The sequence below is a fragment of the Calonectris borealis genome, chromosome 25 (assembly GCF_964195595.1).
Source record: "Calonectris borealis chromosome 25, bCalBor7.hap1.2, whole genome shotgun sequence".
NCBI classification, from domain to species: Eukaryota; Metazoa; Chordata; class Aves; order Procellariiformes; family Procellariidae; genus Calonectris; species Calonectris borealis.
The window spans coordinates 1713245-1727558 of NC_134336.1; the positions used below are offsets into that span (position 1 = coordinate 1713245).

General features: G+C 56.0%; 2 protein-coding genes across 9 annotated transcripts in view; one reads left to right on the forward strand and one right to left on the reverse strand.

Moving 5' to 3' along the window:
* Positions 1 to 6238: 6238 nt before the first annotated feature.
* Positions 6239 to 10132, reverse strand: NCDN (neurochondrin). The gene is made up of 6 exons (XM_075173182.1): positions 9817 to 10132; positions 8492 to 9478; positions 8044 to 8270; positions 7645 to 7869; positions 7280 to 7422; positions 6239 to 6980 (listed from the first exon to the last, which is right to left on the reverse strand). The coding sequence occupies exons 1-6, from the start codon at positions 9916 to 9918 to the stop codon at positions 6544 to 6546; spliced, it is 2121 nt and encodes a 706-aa protein (XP_075029283.1). The 5' UTR covers positions 9919 to 10132; the 3' UTR covers positions 6239 to 6543.
* A 259-nt stretch (positions 10133 to 10391) lies between these two features.
* The window catches only part of KIAA0319L (KIAA0319 like), a 35317-nt gene continuing 31394 nt past the window's right edge, over positions 10392 to 14314 (forward strand). For all 8 annotated transcript variants that reach the window (XR_012677169.1, XM_075173172.1, XM_075173173.1 and 5 more), the window contains exons 1-2: positions 10392 to 10499; positions 11724 to 11890. Coding sequence is in view for 7 of the 8 variants with exons in the window: in XM_075173172.1 (XP_075029273.1) it covers positions 11749 to 11890 (142 nt within the window). In the remaining variant the exon portion in view is untranslated. The remainder of the gene's footprint in view (positions 10500 to 11723; positions 11891 to 14314) is intronic.

Genomic DNA, 14314 nt, shown 5'->3' on the forward strand with positions numbered 1-14314 from the left:
TGCGCCGGCCCCGACTCCATGCACGCCAGTTATAGCGGCGGGGGCGCGCCCGCCGTGCCGGGAGCGCGCGTCAGAGCGCGGGGCCGGGGACGCGCCGCCCGCTCCCGCGGGGCCCCGACGGCTCCGACGGCTCCCGACGGCGGCCGGCGGGCGCAGCGGGACGGCGGCGGGAGCCGGCCGGGGCGGGGGGCGAGGGGCACCCGCCGCCCCCGGGAGCGCGGCCGGTGCCGCTCCCCGCGCCGTCGGGCGGCCCCGCTCCTGCGGCTCCCCGCGCCGCTCCCGTGCCGCACGGTGCCGCACCCCCCCCCTCCCCCGGTGCCACCCCCGGCTCCCCCCGCCCGGGGCCACGCCGCCTGAGAGCCCTGTCGGGGAGCGCCCCGGGCCGGACCGGGGGCCGAGCTCCGAGGGCCGGGAGGGCCCGGGGGTGCGGGCGGGCTGCTGGACCGCGGCGATGCTCTACAGTTTGACTTTATTAGCCCGAGCAGGGAGGCGGGTGCCCCGGCCGTGAGCACAACGAGGGCCCCGGCGGCGGCCGGAGCGGGGCCAGGGGCCGGTCCTGCCGGGAGAGCCCGGGGCTCCCCCCGGGGCGCTTCCCCCTCTCCCCGACGGGGAGCGGGGAGCCCCAGCCCGGGCCTGGGGAGAGAAAGAAGTGTCTGGGGGTGCTCCGGGCCTGGCTCCCTGCCCGAGGGGACGGGCGGGAGGGCGAGGCAGAGCCAGGGGAAAGCGGGGAGCAACGACAGGCAGCGTGCCTGCCTCCCCGGCCCGGCCCTCCCTCCTCCATCCCTCCCTCCTCCATCCCTCCCTCCTCCTCTCCATCCCTCCCTCTATTTGGGCCCTCCCTCCGGGGCAGGGCGAGGCGGGCCCGCAGCACCGGGCACCGGGCACCGGCGGGGCGAGCCGGGCGGACGGGGCGGCCCCGGGGGGCTTGGGGACGGCGGCGGCGGCCCTGCCAGCGGCACAGAGTGATCCCCATTGACCCCCCACCGGTAACACGCACACGCAGGCGGCTGCACACGCCCACGCCCACGCCGGTGCAGTGATGCACCCGCGCAGCGATGCACGGGGATGCACACCAGCACACGCACACTCGCACACCCCGACACACACTCGCGGCACCCGGGCACCCACGGACACACACGCGCACTCGCACACGCCCCGCGCGGCCCACGGGCGCCGTGGCTGGGCTCCGGGGTGGCCGTGTCCCCGCAGGGTCCCCACGGTCTCACCGTGCCACCCGCCGGGAGCCGGCTGCCCATTGCTGTGCAGGAGTTTCCATTGGTGGCGGCGTGTAATTTGTGTGCGAGCAGAGAACAAACCCTTTACCCCCAGCTGTGATACACCGTGATGTGTGATAGACATTAACAAACACAATCCCACATTGCATTTAATTTAATTCCACTCTTCCTGCCCCAAGCTACAGCTCCCTTCATTTTCATTTTTCCTCTGAATTCCCACAACTCAGACCTCTTTGATTTCCAGGTTTAATTAACAATGCTCATTAAATGAATTTTTATTCATTTCTTTTAATATTACCCTGCCACCTGTCTTTAGGAGGCAAGGGCTGATCATTTATTCTAATTTATTTCTATTAAAGATGGCATTTAAGGGAGGGAGGAGGGATGTGCAGAGGTATAAAGGACTGATCTATTCAAATCTCTTCATCCCCCCTCAAATGCTGTTCAAGGATGCTGCTCCTGAAAGTTCTGTATTTATTTTCCACCAGATCTGTTTCATTTGCTAGAAAAAATTGGATTGGACATGCTGTATTTTGCAGTTATGTTCCAGTTCATTCTTAACGTCCCTTGCTCGTCTAGTCCGTATAATGCTGAGTCTTTATTCATCAGAAAGAGGTGAAACTGTGCAAAATCCGGGCGGGAAGGGCTGCGAGCCGGCCTGCGCATGGGTCCGTGGGGCGAGAGGGAGGATGCTGCCCGGTGGCAGCTCGGAGGGAAGCCGTGTTTCCACCCAAAAATAAGACTGAACAGAGGAAACCTGCAGCACTGACAGACAAAGGGAAGGAAAAACAAAAGGCAAAGCTGCCCCGCTGCCACCAAACATGCCGGGCAAACCGGGCTCGTGGCAATGCGGTGGGCTGGGCAGGGGGCCGGGGCAGCCCGACCCTGGTGGGGCTGCCAGGGGGTCGGGTTGGGGCTTCTCACCTCCCCAGCCCAGCGGTGCCCGGGAAGGGGACAAGGGACCTCGCAGCAGACGAGAGCAAGTGGCTGTGACTGCTCTTGGGGGCTGTGTGTGTCCATGCCAAAGGCGACCTCTGACCATTCCTCTCCCCCGGGGCTCTGTGCAGCCCCCAGCAGCTCCTCCGCCCTGGCACCCTTTCCGTTGGGAGCACAAGCAGCACCTTCCCAGCCCTCTGGTCCTGCCCAGCAACCCACTCAGAGCCCCGCAAGCACCCGAACAATCCGTGCAAGACGCCTGAGACCTGCCCGAGTCCCTCACCACCCCATCCCCTCTGTACAGCTTTGCTAAGAGCGTTTTCACCCACCTGGTGACGAGAGCAAACTAAACCCATGGGCCTCCCATGGGCAGGAGGCAGCTGTTAAGCCATTATGGTGATGACGAACAACTATTCTTTTTAACCTGCTGTCCCGAGGTCCCAGACAGGGCCAGGGACTGTCACACCGGGTGCTGCACACATGCTGTCCCAGCAGCTGCCTGGTTCTGTTACTGGCCAGAGCAATTACTGGGGGTCATCTAAACACAGGGCGCTCCAACGCAGCTCTCCACTACCTGCTCTTTAGCCTCCCAGTTTAAGGACCATGTGCACATCCAGCTGCGCTCGTGTTTTGCTCTGCCAAACATCCTTCATGTTTGCTAACAGAATGACATGATCATGCTGAGGTCCTCAACACGAGAGCTGCCCCCTCGCCCCCCAGCTATGGGGAGCATTCGCTCTCAGTGTGGGCCGTGTCTCCACCCCGGGGACCACTTGTTGCATTTGCATCCAAAGCCAGAAATCTCTGAAAAACTGGTTTTGTAACAAAGATCCCAGTGCTCCTTCCCAGGGAGATCAATGCGTGTGTCGGCTCTTCCAGGAGCGTGCGAGTGGCTCGAGGCAGCAACCTCTGCTTTCGGGGGTCAGCAGCAAAAATACCTGCCGAGCAGGGCGGTAGGGGCACGGGAACAAAAGTATGTGAGCACAGGTCTCTGCCCCAGCCAAAGATGAACTGGTTCTTCTCCAGAAGCCCAGCTCCCGACATCTCAGAGAAATTTGGACATTTCCCACATCCCCTCCCTGGGAATCCAGGTGGGGAAAGAAGCTCCTTGCTAGGGGGCTGGAGAGCCAGGCAGGGCTTCGGGGAGAAGGACAGGGACCCCGTCGAGGGGTGGGCAGGGAACGGGAGAGCCCCCCTCGCTGCTCAGGCCTCCCACCCTCAGCACCACTGTTACATCTCATGGCAAGAGGTTTGTGGGAGGGGGCTGTGCTTGGTTCCTGCAGCACAGCAGCCAAATAACAACCTTATGAAATATTTAATTTTATTGCCAGTGCTTTTGGGGTGATATGAATAAACACTGTAAGATAACGTATGCCATGGTCGGGTTTGCAATGACATTATGACATTTAAGCTGTCAAAGCGAGACAGAATGTGCATTTGCTCCTCTGGGGCCTTATCCATCTTGTCCCAGCCATGGTGAATGATCATCTCGTTCCTGGAGAGTTCGCCCTGGCGTTGAAAATGCACTGGGAGATAAAGCACAGTTTGCTCTGGGATTCCACTGCGCTGGGGCAGACAGGAGACGTTAGGTGATACCATCATCCACCTTTCTGGCACTAGAGGATCGATGCCCACAGATGCCAGCTGCCAGTGGCAGAACCTGGGTTGGGCTTGCAAAGCTCGAGGTGGCCGAGGAGTCACCCCGCAGCCTTTGAAGCCTTGGCCAGGCTGCAGGGGCACCATCTCCCTCGCACTGGGCTGAGCTGCCCCGGGCACGCCGGGTCCTGCAGACCAGCCCAAGCAGAGCCAAGGGAGATACCCGCATGGCAGGAGGCCTCCACCAGCTCTGGTGCTCTCCCCTCCTGAACATGCTGCACTCCTTGTTGTCGGAGCCCAGGAGTCCCAGGAGGGAAACCAGCCTTTGAAGGGTGCTCTGTCCAAGAATGTGTTTGGAAAGTGATGTCCTGGGACAAGAGAGCAATAATACTGCTCACGGAGCCCCAGCATCTACACAATGCATCTCCTCCGGTGTTCAGCTCAGTAACATCCCAGAGCAAGGTGTCTCACCCCGTCCTCTCTCAGCTCACAGGCAGCCAGGAGGGGTGTGTTTCATGTTATGCAAAGGAACAAGTATATGATGAGCCATCAGGGTCTCTGGGAGGGTCCAGATCTGGCGAGGCATGGATGCTCCTTCCCGCACCTGATGGGACTTTCCACTGAAGAGCGTGAGAACGAGGGACAGGTGCTCCTCTCCAGGCACCTGCTGGTGGCCAAAACCCACTGGGATGTGGTGAAGGATAAACTGGGGGACTTCCCTGGGCTCTTGGTTTGCTCCCAGGGAGCCTGGCTATGCCGTGAGCAGGTAGCCTGCCTGGGAATTAAAGACCAGCAGCCAAAGGCCTCTGGGTCTAGGACTGCTCTGGTCTTGGATGGGGTCCTGCAGGCCCAGACTGGATCTCCGGTCAAGGTGTTGTGGAAGCTCCTACCACTGCCCGCGGGGATGAACGGTGGCCAAGCCAGCACCGCTAACCACAGCGAGCCCAGTGCAGTGCTGGGAGAGAGGAGAGCACCCTCCTGCTGATACAGGCATGTATCTCTCATTAGTGCTAATGATAGCCTTTCATTAATGGGAAGCCCACACCATTTGACCAGAGGCAGAACAGTGTACGGGACTGGGAATAGTCGAAGGTAAGCATTTGAAGGTTTGGATGTTTTTTCTGACAATCTGAAATGTGTTTCTGACTCTTCCAACGCATTGATGTTTCCCCGCAGTGCAGGGATGAGGTGTTCTTGGCAGGATGGGGAGACTCTCCCAGCCCACGCTCTAGCAGAGTTATGCTCTTTTCCAAGGCCAGGAGGCTCATTTGCTTGTTTGGCTTGCCTCGCTTTCTTCTGGTAGCACCTACCTTTGTTCCGACTTGCATTAACTTTTCAGGGCTGAGCTGGAAAGATCAGAAAGATACTTTTCCTGAGCAACAGTAGGCGCGTCCTCTCCGGTTGTGTAAGACATTTGCTTTTGTAAAACGGTGAGCTAAAAGTATATATAAAGCAGGAATGCACCCAGGCTCAGCCCTCCTTTTGAGACAGCTCCTCGCTCGATCTTCGCTCAATCAGAGGATTCCACAGCCCCCCGAGCACGAGTTTTGAAGGCAGCCTGGAGCAGTGCCTCGCTCTGCCCGGTCTGCCAGGAGGGCCGGTCCCGGCGAGGCTGCCGCTCCCGAAGAGCTCCTCGGCTGACACCTGCTGGAAGAGCCCGAGCAGGGAGCTCTGCTCCGGCCCGAGCCACCCTCCGTCAGCCAGGCTCCCAAACACCACCCCGTCCCGGCTGCTCCTTCTGGGAGTTGTTACGCTCGGGCTCACGGGGTACCCGGGCGCCGGCAGCCCAGGCTGCAAAGCCAGCGGTACAGGTGACTTACTCCCCCATCGTACGTGGGGCCTTTCTCTTCCGTAAAGCAAAGCCCTCCTCGGTCTGCAGGGAGCCAGCGAGGTGTAGTTCACGCATTTCTGCTTTCACAATCCCTACCCGAAGGCTCTAAAGGGAGCCAAGGCCTTTGCAGGTTGAACCCCTCGCCTCGCAAGAGTGGAAAACTCCCCCTGTACATCCCATCCCTGCAGCGAGAGGGAGCCTGAGCAAATACAAATCCTCGTGGCCGTGCCGTGCGCGGGTGTTTTACAGGGCAAAACAGGCAACGGCAAGTGGTGCTGTGAGGGTTTTCTAGGCGTGAATTTGGGATGATAGTACCAGTCGCGGATACGAGCAGGGGGGTCGTCCCACAGCACGGTTAAAGGGCCTTGGTGCAACTTCACCCCAGAAGGGGACAGGTCTGTGCCAAGTTACAGAGTTGTTCTCACTGCTATTGGTAAATTTTAAAGCTCTTCCTGTTCCTGCCTTTTGCAGCTTTCTACGTGTAATGCCAAGTTACTTTACTAACATGTGCAGGCCTCTGACAGAAAATAAGGTGACATGCTGAAGGGCTTACTGTGACAAAATTGGGAGAGCATGTTAAAGGGAGAAGCAGGCAACCTCTCGGGGCCCTGGGCAGAAATAAATCCCAACACTGCAGGAGTTTGAAAAACAAAGCAACAGAAAACATCTTTAATAATAAAAAGTACTTTTTTTCAAAAAGAAATACTGACAGAAGGTCAAGCAGGTGCATGTTGAAATGTTCTGAGGCAGCAACAGTTCTGCACATCAGGTTGTGGACAGTGCAAATCCCGCTGAGCTCTGCTGCATCACACCAGTTTCATAAAGTTTGGTCATTTAAATGTGTTTTTTTGTCCCCATCCGGCACCAAAGGGTGCATGAGCAATGTTGAACAGATCTTGTGCAGGTGTCTGGCTTCATCTCCCACAGCAGGGTGCTGCTGGCTCTTCACTGCTCAGACAGACACTGTTCCAAAGCTGCCATACCGTAAAGGTTGGCCCACTCCCTGCCGTGGTGTGACAGGATGACGTCCCTGCACGGCTTGCTGGCTCTGGCCAGCTCTACCAACACGCCCTGGAAAGCAGCGACGAGCTCAAAATCCACCGAGGCTGGAGCGACACGGGTCAGTAACTCCGAGAGGCCTTCCAGCCACCGCGCCTGGAGGACGGCTGGCGGCAGCCAGGGGAAAAGCGGCACGCAGCCGGCCAAGGCCTGCATCCCCAGGAACCAGAGCTCACGGACATCAGCCCAGGCACTCGCGTAGGCGGGCGACACGGCCGCAGCCAAGCCGTCGCTACCGGGCTCTGCCTGGGCGGTGTGGGCCTGTGATAGGAAGCGAATGGCGGCTCCGAAAAACTCCTTGGCAGACTGGGTCCCCTGGAGAACTGGAAGAAAAAGGAAATAATGACTGGATACAGAGCTCGCTTGGCCAAAGGAGGGACCCTTCGGTGGGTCTGTCTGCAGAATACCATCCTCCTGCCCTAGAAATCTCTTAATCCTAGCCCATCAGCCTACTGAATTTTCTGCATATTCCTTGCTCCTCCAGGTTTTTGGTTTCGTTGCTTTTCCAATGACAGAAACTGGACCTGTTTCCCTTGTATTGCTTTCTCCAGCCCAACCACCCAGACCTGGTCTCTGCCCACGCAGAGCAACGTGCAACTTTGTCAGTGGGAAGTCCTCTTACCTGCTGAACTTGCAAGGATCCTGGCCATCAACAGGCCCAGAGTGGCAATGTTCGCTGCTAGAACCAGGTGATCTTTCTGGGGCAGCAGAAGCGGAAGAGACTTCAGCAACGTGTCCATCAAGGAGGAAAAGGTTTTGTCTTGCCTAGAGAGAAAGCAAACCCTGAGACACATTTCCTTAGCAGAGCCAGAAGCACCTGAAAACATCGAGGTTAAATGCAGCACCAAAAAAGTAACGTAATTGGTGTCGAAAAAGGCACATCCCTTTTTCAGCATAGTGTCTTAAAAGATCCTGCAAGCTCATTTCACAACGCACCCTCTTTCTTCCCACTGACAATCTTAAAGCAAGCTCCTGCGGCTCTGTTACCTGATGAGGTCCGGTGCAGTCACGACCAGGTTAAGGAAAATCCCACACGCAGTCTGTAGACTCATTTCAGTGCTTGTCAGTGGAGTCAGGGGCCTGGGCTCGGAGGTCAGCACCTCCCACTGATGGAGGAAGTACTCATACAGCAGTGCTGGTGCCCCTTCTGAGATGAGGATGTCCCGGGGCCTGTCCTCTGCTGTTAAATGGCAAAAGCCAGGTAGCAGAAATCTGGAAGGGGAAAGAAATTGGGAACGTGAGGTAGAATGGGTCTAAGCCCTGCATTTACATCCAACTGGGGGAAAAGAGAGCCATGGAATCAGCACTGCAGGGAGAACGGAAAATAGAAAAAGCTTTGAGCAGGTTTGTGCTAAAATGCATCAACTCTGTGCTTAAAATACACACCTCAGAGCATCCTGGGGTAAGCCAGCGCCCTCGGCGCTCACCAGCTCTGGCTGGGGAAGACTCGCAGCTGGGCTGCCCTCTTTAAAAAGCTTCTTGGCATAATGAACAAGGAAAGGCAAGAGCTCACAGATTTCCTGCTTGAGGGAGGATGTCTCTTCTGCCATCCAGGCTCCAAGGATTCGAACAGAAGCAAATATGAAAGGATCTTGTAGTTCCTCCTGTTTAACCTGCATGAAGAAGAAAGCAGACAGAAAATGACACATTAGGGCTGCTGTCCTATCAAGCTACCGCAGTTATGAAAACCACCGTGGGGCAAGATGCACATTTTGCTCTACACAGCTGTGGCCATGAGCTGCTGAGCGCCCGTTAAGCGTCCCAGTGAACAGCGATCGAAGCCTCCCAGAGAAACCCACAAAAACATGCTCTTTGCTTGAAAGCCCTGCATTACCTGTCTCAAGTAGAATATTACAGCTCCAAATGCCTCCTCCATGATCCTCATGAGCTGCATTTTCTGCACCTCTTCTAGCAGCGGTTTCTCTTCTCTCAGGCACTCCTGGATCCCCATCTCAATAAGGACATAGCAGGCTGTTACCACTTCTTTCTTCCCCTCCACCTCCAAGGGATCTGGCTCCTCTAGGGTCAGGCGGACCTCCACACAAGCCAAGTTCACCAGCAAGGCCAGGAACTTGCTTCCAGCACTCCCTGCTGGAATCCACTCTGATCCACAGGCCTGCACGAGGCAGGCAGCAAGCTTCAGAGCAGGGTCCCGCTGCGACTGGCTGAGTTTACTGCCCAAGATGTTAGCCAGCCCTTTGTAAAGTCTATGGAGGCACTCACAGCCCTGCGAGTCCTGTGTGAGGGGTGGTGACAGGGGGACAAAGTGTGGCAGAATCTCACACAACTCAAATTTAGTCATGTCTTCAGCCTTGAGAAAATCATCGGAGAGCTTGCTCAGCACGGCCAGGAGGTGCGGAGCGTCTCTCTGCCAGCACTTTGCCTCTGCTATGGCCAACAGCCCCAGGAGCAGCGTCAAAGCACGGTCAGAGCCATAACTGCAATTCACGTAGGCCTGGCACAGGGCGGACACCGTCCCTTTGGTCACCAACTCTCTGGGGCCCCTGGCAGTGGCCATGACAGCACTCAGGCACTGGTATACGTCATCGATCATGGACGTGCTGTCCGGATTGCAGGGGGAAACCAGGATGTCATTGAAGGTTGGGATTTTGTTCAGGATCTGAGAGTGACCAGCTAACTCTGGATCGGTGCAGAAACATGCCAACAGAGTAAGGCCCAGTGCCCGGAAGGTGTGCTCGGGGCAGCCTGCCGGGGGCTGCCTGGAGGTGAGCAGGCGATTCGGAAACGTGAATCCAATTGCGTCAAAGATCTGGCGACGGGTCTTAGCGTCTACTTCTCCAGCTCTGACCGCTTTGGTCACCTGTAAGGCAAACCAGGGGTGAGTGCGCAGCATAGCAAGAGGCTTTGCTAAATTTACAGGATGGAACAGGCAAAGAAGCAGCCTAAACAACTTTCATTAGTACCCACTGAGCTGGGCCCTTGGTCTAAGTGCTAACCCAGGGCGCTTCAAGAGTGCGGCAACGCTGACTAACCCTCAGCACGCCCAAGCCAAGGCCAGGCTCCCTCCACTTTGCTGACGGGAACACCAAGGCGTTGAAGTGCCTTGCCCCGAAGCACTCCCGTTTCCAGCGGCGGGTTTCACGTTTCACCTTCCCCCTGCCCGTTCCTGAGGCGACGGCGCCCGCGGCGGTCCCTTACCAGGAGCAGGGCTGCGAACTGCTCGCTGTCGTTCCTCGCGTCTCTGAGCACACCGAGGCACCTCTTCAGCGTCGAGTTTCTGTCTCCGGAGCCCGAGGCCATGGCCAGGCAGGTCGGTTTACGGACAGGGAGTGAAACCGGCGCCTCTGGCACCCGGGGTCTCTCAGCCCGTTCCCTCACCCGTGTTCCGCCAGGCCGCCCGCGTCCCCGTGCCGCCTCCCAGCCAATCCGCACGCCGCCACCGCGCCGCTGGCCAACCGCCTGTCGCCTTGTTGGGCAGTCCCCGAAGCCACCGCCTCCGCGCGGCCTGTGGGCAAATCACCTGTGGCTGCGCGGCCTCCTCACCCGCCGGCTGCGGGAGGGCGGCCCGGCCCCGCCCCGCCGCGCGCCGCCCCGCGAGCCGAGCCCGGAGAGCCGGCCCCGGAGCCCCGGCACCCACCTGGACGGCGCCCGCAGAGGCGGTCCCGGTTCCGGGAGGCCGCGGTTCAGCTTCCGGGTGAAGGGTGAGCGAGCGGGCGCCCGCCGCTGCCGAGGCGCCGCCGCCGCCGCCATGGCCGCGGGGCAGGAGGCCGCGCTGCCCCCCGGCCCGCCGCGCTGGAGGCCCGGCCCCGCCCGGCGCCCGGCCCCGCCGCCCGCCTGAGGCCGCCGAGGAGCCGCCGAGCTCGCTTCGCCATGCGCCCCTGGTACGTACCCGCCGGCGGCCCGGTGCGCTCCCTCCTCCCGCCCGTCCCGACGGGGCCCTGTCCCGGCCCCGGGGGCACTGACAGGCTGCGGGCGGCTCCCTACAGGGGCCGGGGGGGGCCTCGGCCCTCGGCGTGTCCTGCCAGCCGGGCTGGTGCGGGGGGAACCCGGCTGGTCGGCACCTACGCCCCGGCCCCGAGTCACCTCGTCCCGCCTGGACAGCCCCCGCGGGAGCGCGGTTTGGTCTCCGCAGGGGCTGGCGGACCGGAGACCCGGGGGGCGGAAAGTTTCCTTACCGACCTGTCGGCTGAACAGCCGCGGGTTGATGAGCCCCCCTGTTCTCCTCCTGTGCCCATCCCTGCCAGTGCTCCTGCAGCTCACGGAGGGTTGAGTGAAATTCCCTCGAGGTTTAACGGACGATGAGTCTTTATGCAATGCAGTGGCAGATCTCTGACAATGTTCCCTTTTGATTCTTCAGAAATGGCAGATTTAACTCCTTGTGCTTGATGGTGCTTCATTACTCTTTGAAAACAGATCATATTTATTACTTGTGAAATAATTAATGTTTTCATATCACATCACCTAGAGCTAATGTAGATTTCAGTGACATACGAGGCTGTAAAAGAGCCCTTGGCATTAGAAAGGCTGAGAAGGAGCATCAATGCTTTTGTGATCTGTGCCCTGTGGAGCAAAATATGAGGCAAAACAGGTCTTCGGCTCTGTGTTTCTCAGCATTGCTGTCTTCTTGTTTCTGTTTGTGGGTTTCTGGCTGGTACCGGCCAGCACCAACATGCAAGGGATGACATCGCCAGGCAGATGTGCTGGGTTTATCAGCGCCAGTGTTATGCTCGGGGTGCTGGCCGGGTGTCCATTCCTTGTGGTGTATTTGAAACTGAGATTTCCCAAATGCGTCTTTGGAATCCAGTAGACTCGGATATTAGATGTTTTGCCACTGAAAGTGGTGGTCTGGAGAAGGAAATCACAAGGGTAATGGGAAAGGCCATCATGGTGGCCCGCTGCAGTTCAACCCTGGAAACTTTGCTACTACGGATTTCACTTTAGTATCGTGTATTGATAGTTACTTAGCAGCAGCTGGACTAAGTCACAGCAGATAAGACAAGACATTCCTTTTCCTCCGCAAATGCTCCATAGTGTCAACTGAATCTGTGCAAGAACGTATCAATTGCCAGGGGATGTTTTGTGTTTCATATCTTGTGTGTTTCTAGAACCCCGCTGCTGCCCACAAAGGCCATGGAGAAGAGGTTGGAAGCCAAGTTCAGCATTAGCGCCCGATTTCTGTCACGATACTGCCTGGGAAAACCTGCGAGGGAGCTGAGAACTCTGCAGCTGTTCTACCTGTGCGCTTGCCTGTGTGCCTTGTGCTCCTCAGCAGGTGATTCTTCTGTTCTGTCTGGGACTGTGTCTATATTTTTTATGATATTTATCCCTCTCGCTTGTTTAAAATGTTCTAAGAGGAAGGTGAAAATATTGCTGCTAGACATTGTAGCTGGTTTAAAAACCAAACAAAACCCCACCCGTAATAGTTACTGAATGAGCTGTCAAAAGGGTAGGAGAGATGTGGAGCGTGAGGGGGTCACGTCTCATAACACTGTATTGCTCCGATAACCAACTGCTATTCTGAGTAACCAAGAGGTCAGCAGCAGGGTGTCTGTCTGTCCCACGCAGCTAGTGGTGTGCATCTTCACACGTGGTGTTGGCTTTCAGGCACTTGCCTGTAATCTCAGAGAGCTTTCTCTGAGCTGAGAATCTTTCTTCTGCAAAATGAACAAGTTATACTCTGCAAAATAATTTCACCTAAGGAATACTTGAAGCAAGCTGGGAAGGCAGGGACGTTCTTTTAGCCCTCAAATGTTTAAGACTCCGCAAACGCAGTATGTCAATAATCTGTATTTGCCTACAGGCAATTATTGAGTTTGTTTTTTTATTTCCTGTTCAAACTTGAGTAACCAACCTCCTGCTCAAGTAAATAACCAAGTTAGTGGCTTGTATGGAAGTTTTCACATAATGGATTGTGTAGGGTTTTTTTTATTTAAAAAGTTCAGATTCTGACTTTTCAGAGAGACGTGTTAAGTTCCTGTGAGTGTTTTGAGGCCACATCTTCACCGAGAGGTGGTATTTTTCCCATGCGTGTATGTAGCATTCACCAGATCCTAGTTAAGAAAGTTTGTCCTGTGCCTTTTCTTCTTTTTCTTTGTTCAAGTTGTAGTGAATTACAGGTTTGAGGCAGTGGTGACCTCAGTATATGTCAACCTGTGTGACAGCTGCCAGCTGCTTTCTTTTTGCTGGAAGGCTGCTATGTCTTGATGGTAGCAAAATTTGAAATGGGGGTTGTTTTGCTTTGTTTCTTGGTTATGTGGACATGTTCTCTAGGCTGCTGCAGTGTCTCTGTGGTTTCACCAGGCCTTCCTGGACACTTACCGAGTGACAGATTTGATTAAGCTAATGAGCTGCGTGACCTTAATTTGCTAATTTAGAACCTGGAAAGACATATTTGTATTCCTGGTCCTAGCCAAGGGTTCTCAGCGCCGTGTGTTTGGATGGTGTGTCAGGTGGATCGCGTGTTTCCTTGTAGACTGGGCTTCCTGCGTGGCGTTTCCTGTCTTTAGTAATATCTTAGAAGTCTAGAGCGAGAGCTGTGAATCCTGTGTCACTCTTAGAGGGTGTTCCGGACTGTGCTGCAGTGTTTGAGGGCTGGGCTGCTTGGGAGAGTTAAAACCATGGAGGCTGATGCGTGTGCGGAAATAAATATAATTATATGTGACATAGTTATCCTGATGTAGACACTTTTTCCATTGTAGAGTTTTTGTTCTTTTGGTCTTGTTTGTGTCACTTAGGCAGCAGAGTTTGTTAAACTGAAGAGGAATTATGGCGGCCTAGAAATCAGTGTGGTCACGTGGAGTTGCGTAAGAGGAACTATGTTGACATAATTGGTTACATGTGACAGATTTAAAAAGTCTATAGAGTCAAGTCTTTAATCATTAATCTGATATCAGGAGGGATTAACTGCCTGAGCAAGTCTGTGAACCTGAGCTTATTAATAGAAACTGTTTGTGTCTGTTCCATTCCTCTGCTGTTCAGCAAAACTGTGAGCTGCATCGCCGGGACAGGAACTCCCAAATTCCTGAGAAGAGCAGCGTTTTTTGTACTAGGGAAGAAAAAAGACAAAAACAATATTAAGAAGTGACTAAGCACGCCCACTGTGCAGGCGTCTTGTGATTTGTGTTGTGCTAGGCTGGGTAGGCTGCTGGGGCTTAGGAGGGAACTCGTCCTCGGGGACATTCCTGCCGACGGGTTTCTCGTGCTTTTCTCTGAAGCTGCTGGCATTGCTGCTGTCAGTGACTGGATTTACTGGCCTGCTGGTCTGACCCACCCTACGAGTTCCTGCACGCCTGTGGTGGCCTAGGGTCCAGCACAAGGAACTGGAAGGGACTGAACAGGCTGCGCTGTCAGTAAGCAGGGGTTAGTAGCTCTGCCGGTACTCACAGCTGCCTTCTCTCATTTGGTGCAGGTCCATGTCCACCTAGTGCAGGTGCTGCACCAGATTCTGTGGAGGTCCCCATTTGCAAGACTGCGAATAGCAACGTGTGGCTTCTCGTCACAACAATTCGTTTGGCCCATAGTGTGTTCCTGCAGGACTCTCAGGGAGGAAGTGTTTTGTGAACAGGCTGGGTGAATTTTCCTGGCAGAAAATATTTCATCTTTTCAGAGATGAAATGCAAGTGTAGACTGAGGAGCTCTGCTTTCTGCCATGGCACTTAAATAGACTTGTCTGAATGTGTGATGCCCACCAAAGACC

Bases quoted from the DNA above. Each gene is read 5' to 3' on its own strand.
- NCDN (XM_075173182.1), bottom strand. From the start codon at position 9,918: ATGGCCTCGGGCTCCGGAGACAGAAACTCGACGCTGAAGAGGTGCCTC. The intron at 9,479-9,816 runs GTAAGGGACCGC...TTTGCCTTACAG, and splicing joins AGTTCGCAGCCCTGCTCCTG to GTGACCAAAGCGGTCAGAGC. The intron at 8,271-8,491 runs GTAATGCAGGGC...TTCTTCATGCAG, and splicing joins TAATATTCTACTTGAGACAG to GTTAAACAGGAGGAACTACA.